The 17,604-nt window shown below is 34.4% G+C and overlaps 4 protein-coding genes across 5 annotated transcripts in view; 1 reads left to right on the top strand and 3 right to left on the bottom strand.

The window, feature by feature from the left end:
- The window catches only part of LOC119644554 (1-phosphatidylinositol 4,5-bisphosphate phosphodiesterase), an 80,212-nt gene extending 78,724 nt beyond the window's left edge, over positions 1-1,488 (bottom strand). The window contains exon 1 of the mRNA XM_038044132.1: positions 1,416-1,488. The gene's annotated coding sequence lies outside the window, so the exon portion shown is untranslated. The remainder of the gene's footprint in view (positions 1-1,415) is intronic.
- Positions 1,489-6,939: 5,451 nt separating this feature from the next.
- Positions 6,940-7,411, bottom strand: LOC119644712 (39S ribosomal protein L33, mitochondrial). Its single transcript, XM_038044429.1, has 3 exons — positions 7,371-7,411; positions 7,169-7,272; positions 6,940-7,031 (listed from the first exon to the last, which is right to left on the bottom strand). Exons 1-3 carry the CDS (start codon positions 7,409-7,411, stop codon positions 6,979-6,981), a joined length of 198 nt encoding a protein of 65 aa, XP_037900357.1. The 3' UTR covers positions 6,940-6,978.
- Positions 7,412-8,116: 705 nt separating this feature from the next.
- Positions 8,117-10,558, bottom strand: LOC119634639 (bifunctional lysine-specific demethylase and histidyl-hydroxylase NO66). Of its 2 annotated transcripts, XM_038028906.1 has the most exons (4): positions 10,483-10,558; positions 9,452-10,407; positions 9,036-9,394; positions 8,117-8,978 (listed from the first exon to the last, which is right to left on the bottom strand). In XM_038028906.1, the coding sequence occupies exons 2-4, from the start codon at positions 10,389-10,391 to the stop codon at positions 8,214-8,216; spliced, it is 2,064 nt and encodes a 687-aa protein (XP_037884834.1). In that variant the 5' UTR covers positions 10,392-10,407; positions 10,483-10,558; the 3' UTR covers positions 8,117-8,213. The 2 variants fall into 2 exon arrangements, with proteins under 2 accessions (XP_037884834.1, XP_037884842.1); XM_038028914.1 differs by lacking the exon at positions 10,483-10,558 and having other exon boundaries at positions 9,452-10,457.
- An 839-nt stretch (positions 10,559-11,397) lies between these two features.
- On the top strand, positions 11,398-15,255 carry LOC119635085 (DNA repair endonuclease XPF). Its single transcript, XM_038029655.1, has 8 exons — positions 11,398-11,569; positions 11,629-11,790; positions 11,847-12,443; positions 12,505-12,659; positions 12,720-13,636; positions 13,701-13,937; positions 14,013-14,525; positions 14,582-15,255. Exons 1-8 carry the CDS (start codon positions 11,415-11,417, stop codon positions 14,795-14,797), a joined length of 2,952 nt encoding a protein of 983 aa, XP_037885583.1. The 5' UTR covers positions 11,398-11,414; the 3' UTR covers positions 14,798-15,255.
- The last annotated feature ends 2,349 nt before the right edge of the window (positions 15,256-17,604 follow it).

Raw genomic sequence — 17,604 nt, 5'->3', positions numbered from 1 at the left:
GAATAGGGCTTATTAAGCCCAAGGGAAGATAGTACAGTTCCCTTGACCGTACGTGACTATGGGTCGCCTTCCAACTTTGACGTTGACATTAATTTATGCAGTTTGTGAGGTTTTCTTTAGCAGCCACCCACTAAGGGAATATAGCATTTTCTGTGGTACGCTAAAACGAACCTTCTTTGCAACTTTATACCTAAACGACGGATATCGAAAATGCATTCTTCTACTATTCGATGAACTTATAAGCAACTCACTGTTCTCACATTCATATCATATAAGCGAGGGCATGAAGAAATAAACAAACTAACTAAATTTGCCCGATTCTGACCGAGGCTCTGTCTGTCCGTCTCCCAGGAGCTAAGCAAAGGATCTTCCTTATTGATATAGCTGCGTAACTTGCACTTGCAATTTAAGTTTGGGATATGACTCGTCACGAAGCAGGAAGTACAATATCTGAAAAACTGAAAAAGAGAATTCGAAACATTTCAAACAATTCATCAAATCATTTTAAATATCCTGAGTACCCAGTGTGCGAATAGTTGATTCGTTAGCAAACGTATCGAAATTACCGCAACTAAAATATGAAAGATTTTTTTGTTTCGCATTTTTTTCTCGCTAAGTCCTATTATAGGGAATAGGTTGTCCGTAATTCATGCTTATGCGTTTTGTCTTTCCCGTAATTCTGAAGTGTTAATTGCATTTAGGTGAGCGTAAAAGTTTGCAGGGAAGCAATTTCATTCATAAGTAGTTAATATTAAGTAAATAACAACAACGACAACATTAACATTATAATAAAGTGACTAACATGACTAAGAGCTATTCTATTGCACGCACATAATAATTGTGTTATGAACGAGAACATTTTCGAACATTGAACAGAAAGGTAAAGCCTTCGAAAGAAGCAAAAAAAAGTAAATAAATAATAAATTCCTTTAAAGAGCGATAGGATTCAAAATAATACCAAAGATCACAACGAAAGGTAGACTTTAACTAACACAAACCTAAATATAGGCAACAATTATTTGTAAAACCTATAAACTGAAAAACTAGTTCATCAGCCAAGAGAAGGGGTGCAGCAAAAATAACAAAATCGCTCTGAAATGTAAGATAGGAAGGAAAAATGAAAAAAGGTGGGAGGATGTCGTGAATGGTCCTGCGCGCCTAAAACCATGCAAATCTATATAAGGTATGCATAAAAACGCACACACGCAATCAACACGCAAAAAATGAAAAGCTTCCAAATTATGAGGGAAGTAAATGGATGAAGTTATAAAATCACAAAAAAAAAAAAAAAAAAAAAAAAAAAAAAATGTATTAATTAAAAACAACAAAAGTGCCGCAACAACACGTTTTTAGCGAGTCAGAATCAATGAAATGAAATGTTTGAAATGTTAATGGATTTTTTCAATAATTTGCACCTTTCTTTTTGGATATACTTTGCTTTTTGCTAATTTCTCTTAAATTTCTTATCGTTTATTGAAATTATAAAATAATTTTTTTTCTCAATATTTCTTTATTTCTTTATTTATTTATTTATTTTATTTTTTTTTTTTTTTGCACACATAAAAACGCCACGACCGACCGTTCTTTAAGGTAATTGTTAGGAGTGAGAGAGTAGTTATATATTTGTTTTATTACAAATATTTACTTTTTTTCCGTTTCGGAACCGTTAGACTGCGCTGCATATGAAAGTTAAACGAAAACTGACGATACATTGTGCGAAACAATTAGTCTTTAGTCTCTGTGCTCTCGTTTTCTTTTTCCATCTCCCCTTTTTCTATTGTGTTAAATTCATCCATCGACCGAATGCAGAGCTTTTTAGAAAGCTTTTCTGTTAATTAAATTTTTTCCTTAGCTCTGCCACTTGTTTAGTTTTTCTTTCCTCACACACACACACACACACACACACACACACACACACACGCATAAACACAGTTGGCAAATCAACTTTTCTTATAATAATATTCAAAATTTCTTCTTGGAGTCGACGACAAATCGCATGTAAACTTGTAAGCTTACATTGACCTTAACATTAGACTCTTTATTTCGTTTCTCAGGCTATAACTTTTACCTTTAACCGTCTCTTCTTTCACATAGATAAAGAAAATTTTTCCTACAGTTCTAAGGTTGCTGCTGAATTTGATTTTATAACCAAATAAGAGTCTAATTTAATTTGTTAAAAGCGTTAATTTCCTGTTCAGTCACGCTCACGTGGAACTTTTATCCCTGTAATGCAATTAGCGTAAGCAAAACGCTCTGTCTCCTTACATAAGTTGCTTACGTTATTTTCATACCGTAGATGCGGTATTCAATCCATCTTCAAATACTATTTTTCTAAGGTTTCATTAAATCTCGTTTATCCCTCGCTAGGGACTATCTTTATGTCAAAATATCTACCTTCATCATGCCTCTGCAATTAATTCTTTCTCAATATGGCTTCATTTCGACAAATTTTGCTTTAAAACAATCCATATCCGACATCGCTACAAATACTATATCCGATAGAAACCTGACGTAATCATAAATCATAACATACCCAAGAAGTAGATATATGAAAAGGAAGAAAAATGTTTGTAATGAGAATGAAAATATTTTTATATATAACAAAACGAATCTGTTACGCAGGTCTAAAAAGGCTCATCAAGCAAATTTCATTAAATGCCGCAAAAGAATCGTATACATATATGGGATATCCCATCATACGGCTGATTGCATAGAGAAACTTTTATGCTTATGTGAACCTTCGGAGAAATTAATCAGAGTCACTACCCACTGTAGTACCTATGATAAGTAACTATTGGCTATCCCGTGATATTCTTCATCAACAACTCAATTCACATACATACGCTTTCAAATGCGTAAAATTCGGATCTATAAATAGGAGACTGAAAGCTTTCTACAAATATCAAGATAATAAGCCGAATAATTTTTGAAATAAGAAGCAAACCCATATGCAACCCAGGTTTTTAATATTTCAAGTATTCAGGTAAGAAAATTATGCTCGCTCGTAATCGAACCTCTTACATCGATCACGGCTATCGTAAAAAATTCAAAAAAAAAAAAAAGTACTAAACTACATAAACCATCATATTGGATGGGCGCGGTTGATTTTTTCTATTTTCAGAATAAAAGTGAAGAAATGTACTTTGTGCGTCACAAGCAAAGAACACGGAAAGCAAAGGTATTCTCAGTTTTGGTTGTAGGCCTCTGACCGGTTTAGGTTACTTTCAAGCTGTTTTGCAAATTTGTGGGCGACATCTTCCATACAGACGAACGGACAGAGATACTTAGATGCATTTCGACGTTGAAACTGGCCAAGAATATACTTTATGAGGGTTCTGAAGTTCGCTTCTGCACGTTCTAAATGAATTAAAGGAGAAATTAAATTTTGATACACAATAAAATCGGCTGGGCGTGATCAATATTTCCCACATTTCCTACACAGGTACTGCAACATCGCCGTTCCAGTCAAATGCTTGTACATCTATCTGCTGTTGTTTATGAGCAATGAGAGAAGAGAACAATTTTTTACACAGTTTACCAAGTACTTTCGCCATGTCCTTCGACCGATTTCACTATTTTCAATACCAACTTGCGCCTGCTGAATGTGAAATCGATAGCTTCAGATTAGCGGACCGTACAATGCTTACAGCAGATATTACACAGGCGAACGAGCAGACATGCTTAAAGCGATTTAGAATTTGAAGGCGATCAAGAATATATGTACTTTGTGGGGTCGCTGATCTTTCCTTCTGAGCGTTGCGAACGTTTTGACAAAATGAATATACCGCTCATGCCACCGTGATGGACACGAAAAGGTATCTTCTTTTAACTGATTAAATTATATCCCGCAAGATATTTCACCCAGTACCCAATTCGCAATGCTAAGTCTACTACGCAAGGCCAATATATAAGGATACTAGATTGCTTTAAAAAATGCTAAGCTTGTTAGAACAACGATCGCATTTTGGGTTGGGGATTCGTTAACTTATTATTAGCATAGGAGATAACATAAAATGTATATCCACATTCTAAGATAAGAGGTTTACGATTTCCGTTGTCGAGCTGACACGATATAGTTCTCGTTATCCAGCCGCTGTCAACGAGTGGTGAGTTGATATTGCTCAGTCAAAAAACGATCGTGTCGTCTTGGCGTTTCGCCACGTGAGCGAGCTCGATAACATGGAACAACGTAGCCATATCCTTTCTCTCTTCTTTCCTTTAGCTCTTTGCCATAGACAATCTAGACAGATTTAATCAAAACACATGTAAAAACTGAGAGAATCGTAAATAAAATTTAAATTTTCGATTCATTTTCAGCAATGATTTGCGATAAAAGACAAATAGCTTAAACTAATCAACCGATCAAATGATTACTCCAAGCTAACAAGTACTTTTATTTAGTTACTTTAGTGATAAGTAAGATAAGTTATATGTGTATTAGTAATATTTCATATAACAATTCTTTATGCACGAGTGAGCATTTCCTAATGTATGACTGCATCCTGCAACTGAACATATCCAGCAGCTTGTGCTTTAACACAATTATTAATAATTTACGTAAGCTTTTGTTCAAAAATAACAGAACGTAACTTAACATAAAAGGCAGCGTTTGCTGGACTGAACTTGACATGAGGTTTTCAAAAAAAAAAAAAAAAAAAATTAAATGAAAAAAAACTACATCAAGTTAAAGTTTTAAGATCGTAATCAAAGGAAAAATTAAATTCAAAAACAAATTTTTTAAAAAAAATTTATTGTTTTAGATAAAGTTTAGAGATTGTAATCATAATATGATTAAATCAATTTCATCCATCACATCGCTGAAAAATCATTTCGTTTCAATTTATTTGAGACACCTAATAAGCTGCTTTTAAGCAGGATATAAATTTATAACGCCATACATTGGCGACCGTATACAAGTTTTGAATTTCGCCCTCTCATCACAGTCCAACATCAAGGTTGGCAAAGCTACACCATACCTAGAAAGTAATAAGTGAGCACTATACTCCAAGGTGGAGAAACACCGACGAAGCTTAACCCGAAAAGCATTATTCGAGTAAGAGAAAATACGTAGGTCACATGGGAGATAATTCCTGCAACGCACAGCACGCACAATAAACGACCATTCAAAATAACATCCGATTAAAGATATGATAATCTACGGATTGCCAGTAGAGCTCGCCAATACAAAGGTAGAACACAGATTTAGAGGCAAGCCTAATTTAATAACCCCGTAAAAGTGCAATAAGCAACGACACAATGCGAATTGATCCCAAAAACCGCTCAACATGTTCCGTATGCGCCCAACCATGAATGTTATAGTCATAGCGTACAACAAAATGCAAAAACGACTAAGCCTAGAGAAAATGTGAGCTGTGGTACCAGCTACGACTTCTACGCCATAAAGGCTTTGTAGCAGCAAGAGAGCATAAGCCAGCCTGTACTTGACTAATTACGGCAGATAAGTATTATTTGAGTAAGTTGAACGCAAAGTACCCACCGCTTTTCCATGGAAACGCTCAATATGTTCCCCAAAGTTGAGATGATGATCAATTAATATATACCCAGGCATTTACGTAAGCCAACAAGCTCTATATTGGAGTGACCAATGAGGACATTTATTTGGGGCGCATACCGACTCATGATTTCAAAGCGCATAACCTTGGATTTCGACGAGTTTATGAGCAGAGCATTAATCTGAGACCATTCAACAAATTGTTCAAAACTATAATTGATATTCCACTCAAGAACTCCCAAGTCACCAGCATCAGTACTGTATACCAGGCATATATCGTCCGCGAATAGTTAAGATAAGGCTTTCAGACCTTGATTCCTATAAGTTCAGGCAGATCATTGATACACATTTGTCGCCCTTATTGATGTTACCCTGGTAAAAATACGAGAAGGTAAATTGTTTTTCTTTTCTTAAAATATAATATTTTATTAACACTTGATTGTTTCACATGAAAGTTGGCAGGAGAGAAAGTCATATTTAATTTAAGCTCTCTATAGATTAGAATTGCTTTATATAAATAATGCTGGGATAAATGAGCCTGATTTTGCGTTTGTATGCCGCTTGTTTCGTTTCTTTCAAAAGATTTTTTTCAATATTCACATTAGGTAATAATGCATTAAATTTACGTCACTTTTTTACGTTCATGCATACATACGTACACAAGTAAAAGTTGAAACCCTGATATAGACCTTAACATCACCATAAGCCTACTTGAGCATACATGTGCGGATGCACTATTCACTTCTCTTTTAAAATATATGGGTATTGTTCTTAATGGCGATAATGAAGAATATGTCCGTCAAATATACCTACCGGCAAATATTGACATAGACACACATCGACGCACTCTTAAAGAGGAAAGGTTTCAAATTCAATATTTGACAATGGTATTTAACATGAAAGTGTATTTGGGTGCTTTCGCATATCTATATACGTCAACAGTTCACATCAGCATGTTTTACTCATTTCCGTATTCCAGGCAAATAATAGTAAAATGCATACATATATTATTGCAATATGTTGTTTAGGGAAGTGTACATAGAAATATCTGTGTGATAATAAATTGATTTTAATTTAATTAGTGACCAGCGTATTAACCAAAGGTGGGAATGATTTGAACTATATATTGAAATGCATGAATTTTACATATATCGTATTGTTTTATCTATGCCTGTCATTTTTCATCTTCCTTGACATCCAATACCGTTCAGTATGTAAACAAAAATCATGCTCAAATTAGTTCAAAACTGAGTTCACTAATCACTAATCAGGTAAAATGTTAAATAGATGTTCAGTATATGAATATTGAATATATGAATTTTTTTGTTATGAAGGTCCTTTTTAAACAGGACGTAACTAAATATTCTTACAAGTTTACCTTTGATCCTTACTTAATTTTAAACAAACAAACAATTTTCACATAGTGAAGCAATTTACATGAATTTATTTATATATAAAAATTTCATTTATTTCACACTGCGTATCTTTTTGAGTTCACGATATACGGCCTCCTTTTGTACTGAAAGCAATAACAAAACATACAAATGCAATTACGATACACAATTTTTTTTTTTTCAAGATATATTTCTAAGTTAAGTCCAGCACACAGCTAAACTGTTTATCATACACATCAGTTTTAAAGTTAATCTAACTTACTGTAAGGGTCGAAACGTATAGTTTCCACTTTATCGCCCAATCTCTCACGCACGGTATTAAATTTGTGACCACTAACCATACTCTCCACCACTACCATTATACGCCTATTTTCAAACAAAACAAATGTATATAAATGTATATATATATACGTATGTAAAATACATCAATGTTGAAGGAATATTATCGTTTCAACAACACTCACTTAGCTTTTACTTTTTTATATAAAATATTTGTTAAACGCATGTCCTTTTGTAAATAAAATCTGGGATAATCAAATCTTTAGTATTAAATATGGAGTCAAGCTATATTAAAAAGATCAGCTGTTTTATAATCACATTCTCCATCTTATTTTTAATAGGTTATCACCGGAAAGTGATAACAAAACTAACATGAATTTCAAACCATATAAGCTACGGTTGCTTTAACATTTTGTAATAAGTGTCTTGTAACACGAGACGGGCTTGTACGGGTCAGTGCGGGTCACTCTTCTGTTAACGTAATGAATGGCATTTTGAAATTCCGTAAACGTAGTTAATACATATTGTATCTAATTCAATTTTTTCTTTTTATTCTTTGGTTTTGCGTTAGTTCATACTATTGTGATCTTTTTCGAGTTTCAGTATCTCAATAATTGGACCTCAATGTTTTTGTTTTTTTATGTACGCATTTCAAAGTGCAAATAAAACATAAATTTTAAAAGTCACATTGCACCGCGGAATATCTTAAATCTTACAATATTAGTATGTCTATGTCAGTTGCCTTCGGATATTATAAAATTAGTTGTTGCCGAGTTTCAGTTCAGAAAAGATTATCTGTCAACCTGCCCAATATTATTTATATATTTATTTAATTTAAATGTAAAAAAATCGACATAACTATGTAACAATAGAAGAAACATAGAAGATATTAATAGAAAGAACCGGTTTACATTTACATTATTTAAATGATAAGAGTTTTCTTCTTTTAATTTATTAAAAAAAAAGAAAAAATTTAAAAAATTTTCAGTTAAGAATTGTATGATAATGCTTTATTTAGCTCGATTGTTTTAATTAAATGGTTTCTCGAACATTAGCAGACCTCTCTCCCACAAAGCTTGAGTTAGATCAATTTTCTCCTCTGTTTGCTCCATAGGCAACTGAGAGACGCTTACATACTCTGGATAAGATTTAATTAACACTTCAACACTAGCCGCCTGGGTATCTTTTATTTCTATAAAAGTAGGCTCATATTCACAGAACAACTTCGAATTATCGGAATAGTAGTAGATGCGCATCTTGCCCTCTTCTTCCACTAAACGTAATATATTAGCCCTTAATAATCGTACATTGGTTCGTTCTTCGATCTCGTAATCACACAGGCACTCGCCGTGTTCGTTTGTGCGACTGCGCGAACCATAAACAGTCCGCAATTTTTCTGTGTCTAATATTTCGGGTGGCAAAGCTTCACGATGATATTTTTTGGCTAATTGGTCAAATGCTGAATCCATAACATCTGTTAAGTCTACGCTGTTCATACATTTGTTCAAAAGTTGCTTAACCTTCTTTTCCAAAGAAGTTCGTTCTTTAGAGCCATGAGAACTATGAGCTATACCAGCAAGATGCCAACATTGTAGAGGCAAACCTCTTCTCAGATCTGGGTTATTGTATATAGCTTTCTCTAACATTAAAGGTACCATTTTTTCTAATAAATCGGCATACGATTGTTTCTGATAAACGCTTAAAGTAAGATGCAGTGAGTGATATCCGGGTTCAGTTTTAGCTTGATGTATAATGCCACGAGGAAAATACAAAATATCACCAGGTTGTAGTACCTTTGGGAAGATGATTATTAAGTTTATTTTTCTGATTATTTATTGCAACTCATGTACCTCTTCAAATATAGGTTTTCCTATCTCTTCTTGTGAAAAGTTTCTAGAGGAGAAGCGTGGCAATATTTCTTCAGGCTGGCGTGGTTTGTACAATTTCCAACGCTTACGACCTTCTATTTGCAAAACAAACGCTTCAATGTCATCATAGTGTGGCGCAAAGCCTTGACTGTTGGGTGGCGTTAGGTAAGCGTTTGCACCGACTAAACAATGGAAATATTCTTGTAAAGTACTATTTAAAGTGTAAAGATTTGGTAAAAAGGCTTGAGGGTTCAGCAAACGTATACTACATCCTTGACCATAGTGATCCCATATAGTAGGTGGCAAAGCTCGACCTTCAGGATTTAAAGTCTCGCGTTCACCTAAATGTTTGAAGTAAAAAAATCACTTGATTCCTAGACGATTTTAGAGCTATATACCATTTTTATAGGAAGTGACATCTATATTCTTGGTAAATTCCAGATGATTTTGTAGCAACATCTGGTCAATGGCCTCAAATGAGATCAAATGAGAAAAATAATTACTTTGTCGTCGTTTAATAAAGCATGATTTACTTTCCCAGTATTTGGCAAAGAAATCTTCAACTTTCACTGGATTTAATAACCATTCAAAAGTACGTTTACCCTCAGTAATGCTGTTCATACGAATGACGTTGCTTTGAGAAGAGAGAGGTTCAAATTTAACACTGGTTGTTTTCGTAACTTTAGGTAAAGCATCGCTAACATTAGATGTACTCTTTTTTTTGCTTTTAACAGAAGCTGGAGACTTCTTAATAGCTCCCATAGATACTTCCTTTGTTTTCAACAATTTGTTCTTTGTCGCACCATTTGTTAAGGCTACTTTAGTGGCGCTAGCCGCATTCTGCTTGTTAGTCAAATTGTCTCTAGGTAATACGACTGTAATATCTTGTTCATCTTTTGGAGATGATACGTTTTGTACACACATATATTCTTCATTATATCCTTCCTCAAAATTGTTTTTCTCTTCTTGTTCTAATGGCTTAAGAGGACTTTTCAACTTCTTTTTCTGTTTCTTTTTATTTAAACTAGGGCCGCTAATCATCGAATTACCCGCTTTGTATTCTTTAATATGCGGCTTAAGGTTTACCCGTTTATTAGTCATTTTGTTATTCTTTTTTAATGATTTAGCTCTTACACCTTTTGCTGATTTTCGGTCGGATGCCTCATTCTTCTTTTGGCTATAAACCGGAATTGGAGCACGAGCAATTTTTTTCTTGATTTTTCCACCAATAGTTTTGTTAAGCGAGTTACCTTTTTTTGTGAGCTTTTGCAAGCGTTTGCTTTGTTTGCCAATGTTGTATGCACCAAAGGCGGAAATCGGTTCGGCCGTGCTAGACATTTTTAATAGTTTTTTCCTTTAAATATTAAAAACAAAATTGCTTTAACTTTGGAAAAACTATATATTCTTACTGCAATCTTTAAAAAAATACCTTACATCTTAAAGTTTAACAAATAACTAACAATAGCCCACGTGCATACGAAAACAAAGAAGCAGAAAGTCAATAATGCCAGACTGCGTTTTCTTTCATAACCGTAAACCGCATTGCTGCCAGACTGTAATGTCTGTAGGAGATAAATTAAATTTATCTTCCACTTTATGAACGGTTTATGTATTAGAAGTTTGTCCTAAAGCTGGCAATATAAATAAGCCTCCATCATTTTCGTTTTCGGATTGCAAAGTTCAAGTGGGCCACGCTAGCATATTGTGATGTTGAACGAAAAATATTTTCTGATTCGACTTCTACTTTGCCGACTTTTTACAAAACTTAATGGAAATATTACAACTCGTATGTATGTATACATGTATGTATACATAAATAAAACAAAATAAAACAACGCACAAGAAGAAATAAAGACAACCTATTTTAAATTTAGAAACTAAATATTTAGTTTATATTTTATTTTTTTTATATAACATCATATATAATTTTGGCTTATACTACGCATTATTTGTAAGAGAAGAAAAACAAAGAATAAAGACTGCTAAAGAGAACCAAGTTTGGTCCAAAAAAGGAGAATGTTAGCAGAAAATTATGTTGTCTTCATTTGGTTTTAACGAACTTGGGTAAATAGAATATTTTATTTTCTAAAACGTTTTTTAAGAATTATTATAATACTGTAGTTATATAAATTTTTTAATGAACTGTACGAACAGAGTGGCCAAGTTTTAATTTCTCGTAAATGAAAAATTAGCGCGTTGTCCACTCTGTTCAGCATAATAATAATAACTTCGAAACTCGTAAGAGTTTTTTTGCCGGTTTTCTAGATTGATTTAAAAATGGCAAATTTAGAAAAAGAGAATAATATTTACAATATTCAAGATGAGGAAAACGCTAGCGCCAGTGAAGAAGCATTGGGAAATATGGAAAAGGATTCGAAACAAGAACAACCAGAAGATAAAAGTCAAGCAAATATTGCAACAGCAGAGGAATATTTAATGGGTGTGCAACTTTTGAATTATGAGAAGCAGATGTTTTTGGATATGGTTTACTCAGATGCTTTAATGGTTTGTGCGAAGTGTGTAATTAAATTTAAAGTGTTTATAGCATTTTGGACTGACACTTAAATATTAATAGAGGTCTCAGTTACGAGCGAGTGCTGTTAAATATCTTAAAGGTCTATAGTGATTCTGGAAATTTATTGCTTGTTATTAACGGTTCCGATTGGGAAGAGAATTATTATAAGTCTCGAGTGGAGAAGAAATTTTTACATGAGGCAGCCAATACAGCTACAGAAAGGTAAAAAAGTAATGTGTTAATTACAGTACACGTAGTTAGACATTTTTTAAAAACAGAGAACGTGTTTACCTTGAGGGTGGCATACAATTTATGACCACACGCATTTTGGTAGTGGATCTACTGAAGCAAAGAATACCTATTGAGTTGATTACCGGCATAGTGGTACTACGAGCTCATACTATTATTGAGTCTTGTCAAGAAGCCTTTGCTTTACGATTGTATCGCCAACGCAATAAGACTGGTTTTATTAAAGCATTTTCTGGTAGTGCTGAAGCATTCACCATTGGATATGGGCACATAGAACGTATCATGCGTAATTTATTTGTCAAAGAACTGTTCATATGGCCTCGCTTCCATGCCACTGTGCAGTCATCTTTGAAGCCATATGAAGCTCAAATCGTCGAATTGCATGTACCGCTCAGTGGTAAAATGGAATCTATGCAGGCAAATATTTTAGATTTAATGAATTATTTAGTGCGCGAGATCAAACGCATCAATCGAATGGTAGACTTGGAAGTTATTACCGTTGAGAATTGTGTTACGAAAAAATTTCATAAGATACTTCAAAGCCAATTGGACTGTATATGGCATCAATTGAATTCACAAACTAAATTGATAGTTGCTGACTTAAAGATTTTACGGAATCTAATGATGTAAGTACGAAGTTGCGTTTCAGCAAAATTTATAAAATCTTACGCGTCCTAATTTTCCTAGTTCTACCATGTATAACGACGCTATAAGTGCTTACGCGTTAATTAAACGCTATCGTACTACTGAGTATGCTTTAAGTAATTCTGGATGGACTTTGTTGGATGCTGCTGAGAAGGTATTTAAATTGGCCAAGGAGAGAGTTTATAACGAAGCGGGAGGTTAGTGAAGGTTTCTTAATTTTTACAAAACTTAAAGTTTTCTCTTTTATGTAAACGTAGAATTTGAACCAGAACCATGCCCTAAATGGAAATATTTAAGTGAAATTCTCAAGGTTGAAATACCAGGAGATATGAAGCGTTCCGAAACGAATAAATTGATGCAACCAAAGGTTCTTATACTCTGTCAAGATACCCGTACTTGTTATCAACTGAGACAGTATTTAACTCAAAGTGGGGAACAGTATTTATTATATGTGGCTATGCGTCATCAGATACCTGTAGCAAAATTAAGTAAAAGATTTGAAAAAATAAAAAATGGTCACGAATTGGAAATGACTTTAAGTCAAAAACCAGACCCAGTTCTCAAGAAGCAAACATGTGGAAAATCATTAAATAAAACTGACATTCAAGGTCAAGAGGAAAGTTTACCTGATACTCAAGCACTGCCCATGGATGAATTAACTCAACTCTTAAGTCAAGATGATCTAGAGGATTTACAGGAACATAACCTTTTCCAAGAAAGCTACTTGTTAACTATGACCCAACCGTTATTGACGGATGCTGACTTGGATAATACGGACACCACATATGATGATGTTGAAGGGGCAGTTGGTACCAGTTTACAGGACTCCATATTTGAACCATTTCCAGAGATGGAAAGTATGGACATCACTGCCGCTGTCGCTGCAGGCAAACAACCTTTGATCTGCTTGCAAACATTTAAGACGGAACATGATGGGCCTTTAGCTTTGGAACGCATACTTAACGACATACAACCGCAGTATGTTGTTATGTATCATTGCAATGTTACCGCTATACGGCAATTGGAAATTTACGAGGCACGACATCGTCGTCCACCTGCGGAACGCATGAAAATTTTTTTCCTGATACATGCTCGGACTGTGGAAGAACAATCGTATTTAACTAGCTTGCGAAGAGAGAAGCAGGCTTTTGAACTGATTATAGACACAAAAAGCGTAAGTTAAATAAAGCGTTTGATCACGAGATGTTAACTTTTCTTCTTATTATTTCATACTTTAGACCATGGTAATACCTGAATACCAGGATGGAAAAACAGATGAAGCCTTCGTTTTATACAAGACTTTCAAAGATCCAGAAGTGGAAGCAAATAACGCCCAGAGTCGTAAAGCTGGAGGCCAACAATCAACTGAAAATTTATCAGTCCCCAAAATTATAGTAGATATGCGCGAATTTCGTTCCGATTTGCCCTGCTTGATACACAAAAGAGGTTTGGAGGTGGTGCCGGTTACCATAACTGTAAGGCATTTATTTTTTTTTGACATGAATTAAATATGAATTAAATTTCTATTATTTTCAAATGTTTTTTTCAAGATTGGCGATTACATTCTAACTCCCGAAATATGTGTGGAACGCAAATCGATTTCCGATTTAATCGGTTCTCTTAACTCAGGTCGTTTATACAATCAATGCATACAAATGCAACGTTATTATGCTAAACCTATTCTACTGATTGAATTCGACCAAAATAAGCCCTTTCACTTGCAGGGAAAATATATGTTGAGTCAGAATACCACCTCCACCAACGTTGACATAGTGCAAAAATTGCAGCTGCTTACACTGCATTTTCCGAAATTACGGCTAATATGGTCACCAAGTCCATATGCTACGGCTCAACTATTCGAAGAGCTGAAATTGGGTAAACCGGAACCGGATGCTAAACAGGCATCTACTCTCGGGATCGATGAGATAGGCTCTTATGATGATTTGAAATTTAATGCCAATATTTATGATTTCTTGTTACGGTTGCCAGGGATTAACACTCGGAATGTGCATCAGTTAATGCGACATGGAGGCAATTTAAAGGAATTGTTAAGAAAATCGCAAGTAAGCGCAAAATATTTTTTTTTAATTAATGCGAAAAGTTTCTTTCCTGTTCTTAGGTTGAGTTAAGTAAACTATTGGACTCGCAGGAAAATGGAAAATTGCTATGGGATATACTGCATGTGGCGCATTTGCCCGAGAAGGATGAAATATCTGGTTCAACTGCTCTGCTTGCGGCGGGCAAACAATTCGTCACACATACACGCTTTCGTAGGGGAGCAGCCGCTTCGCTGGCCACACGTGGTCGTTTAACCGGAAAATTTAACAGGAATTGAAAACAAATTTTTACAAAAATATTTACATTTATTTATTTTGTGTGTTTATTAAAAAATGATTATTTACTAAAACGGGACATTGTTTAAGGATACGAATCTGCAGCTATTACCAGTCACTTAGTGTCGCAATTAAAGCACAAGCTAAGCCATTCGCAAACAAACTTGGGCCAATCAAGCACGCACATCAACATGCACGGATACGATATTTACCAACCATGACAAATTAGAATTTCAATTGAGTCATTTGTTGGCCCCCAGAAAATGATTTTCTCCGCATATGCATGTGTTTATGTTTGACTTTCAGTAAATTCAAATGTACTTTGGCGTTTTTAGGTTGTAACACTTAAACAAACGAAAAAATTTTGCGGTTGGCTGGTACCAACACAAAAATATGCTCCTATAGGAGATAAATATACACATTTACGCTTGTTTGCAATGCGCAGCCAGGTAAAATGACAGTATTATTAGTAAAAACAAGAAAAAACAAATAAGGAAATTATAATCGGGCAAGACCGACCAATGGATACCCTACATCACTTCTCCTAATATAGTTATCCCCTCGTTTCGAAAATTAAATATTATTTTCACGCAAAGGCATACTTTTCATGAACGCCCGCATATTGGAGTATTCCCACACCATTACATGGCTTAATCCAAACTTAGCACTTTTTCTTGCTTTCTAAAAATTTTATTAATTTTCAGAGTCCGTCGTAAAGGTCTTGTTTTTAATGAGAACTCCTATAGATGTTGGGGTCTAGAAAATAAACCTACGTGAATCCAAATTGCATACCGTTGCTTTTCGTGTTAACTTTCATCATAAATTATTAACCGTTAGGCCTTTTTGGCATATAAGTGTTTACATGTCCTGAGAATTCTGCCTACCTAGGGAGCCCAAGTTCGATAAGGTTAATATCTTTGTCAATTTCCTATTCTGCACCAATTTTCGTCATGCACTATTGAAAATTAGCCCTTTTTCCATAAAAGGATTTAGTTTTCGTAGGATCGGGTATGTGAAAGCGGGTTCAAAAAATTTGCACAGCCGAATCAAATTTTTCATCGCTATTTAGAAAGTTAAAATACTATTATTAAGCGACTTTTGTTGAAAAATTTTAAAATGAGGCGTTATATGGGAACTGGTCCAAAAGATTGACCAATCTGAACCATTTTCAGTAGCGTTTGTTCTTGGCTCAAAAAACATGAATGTTGGCAATTTCATCAAAATAACTCAAAAAATAACTCACAGTTTTTGGTTTAACACAAAAGACCGGCTCAGAATCATTTTCTGAATTGATCGATAATTAAAATCTTATCTTGTATCTTAAGCCATTCTGAGTGTTACATATGCCCGCGCAAACTTAATGTTCCCTTTAGCGCAAGCGGTGTGGGGTACAGTGGTACGAGTAAATAGATAAAATTCCTCTAAGCACTAACATTTCATTTATTGTTTATGCATTTGCTTCAAAATAAGCCGCATTTTTCGTGGTAAATAGCAGGGAACAGGCTCAAGTTAACTTTTTCCGTACCGAAAGATTATGATTAGATTAGATAAAATGCTAGATATTAGGTTATACAGTGTTGAAATAGAGGGAACTTGTTAAAATATTGGATTACATAAAATTATTAAGTGTTATAAGACAGAAAATATGTTCCTTCTTTTTTCTTGTTCTCCACCTATTGCTAATATTCGTGAGCAAAGTAAAGTGACGGGTTGGGTTAGACTGCAGATCCATCATCAGTCGTTGATATTAGTATGGTCTCCGAAATTTTGGCGGGAAGCTAAAGCTAAAGGTTGCTGCTTATGTTTGCAGTTGAAGACCAAACAGTTCAAATTTTACGGTTTATAACATTTCAAAAATTTGTCGCTCATGTATGATTCAAGCTTGTGAAAGACTTTCCTTGCGATAGTGTGAACCGAGTCCCAATCGGTCAATTGATTCGTCCAAAGTTATTCAGAATATCTAATTGTCGAGGTGATTGCTGTGCAGAACTCTGCTCGGAACGAAAATAACTTTTTGATTTATTTAACTTACTTGTCAACACATTCCCTGTTGTCCCCCAACTCTATGTTGCGTGGGCGGTATTTGGATCTAATCATAGTGAATTTGAAAGAAAAAGTGAAACGAACTAGAAATCGTGCGCATATATCACTTTAAGTAAAGGTTTCTTTTTCATGATTTCCCGAATTTATTTGCACCAATTACCATAATATAGTACCGATCTGTAGTTACATTTTTCCCTTTGAACTGTTTCATTGAAGTAAAACTTCGAATTCGCTACCAGGCATTTAATAAGAACAATTAGAAGTTAATTATTTCATTTTTTTACGAGCATGAGGACGAGCACGAAATAGAGAGCAATATTACGCGTGATCATAAATTACTGTTTTCCAACTTTTGTTTTCGAACACTTTGTTTAAGCTTCTAGGTGAAAGCGTAGAGAAATCGCCCACTCAAGACATACAATTTTCTTAGATATACGTAGGTACGCTCATGTATTCTAAACGTAATAATTTCCTGTCTATTTCAGTTCTTCGATATTTATTTATTTTTTTATTTATTTAGTGGCGACAATCACATATTTAAATCATATATGTATATATATATATTGTTACGAAATTCGCTTTTCTAAAATACGTCTCGTACCACTAGATCGTGGATATTCTTTTCAAGAGAAATACACTTTAAAATTCTTTTATTCCTATTCTGTATTCCTAAACAGTACGATTATCCACAATTTATTTTGCCAGTACTCTCGACTCAAGTGTTCTTGTCCGACTCACTCTGCCTTTAACCTGCTTTTCCGATAAT

This window comes from Glossina fuscipes, unplaced genomic scaffold (assembly GCF_014805625.2).
Source record: "Glossina fuscipes isolate IAEA_lab_2018 unplaced genomic scaffold, Yale_Gfus_2 0, whole genome shotgun sequence".
Taxonomy (NCBI): domain Eukaryota; kingdom Metazoa; phylum Arthropoda; class Insecta; order Diptera; family Glossinidae; genus Glossina; species Glossina fuscipes.
Note: the sequence above shows the minus strand (reverse complement) of the source record. Positions and strands in the feature narration are given on the sequence as shown.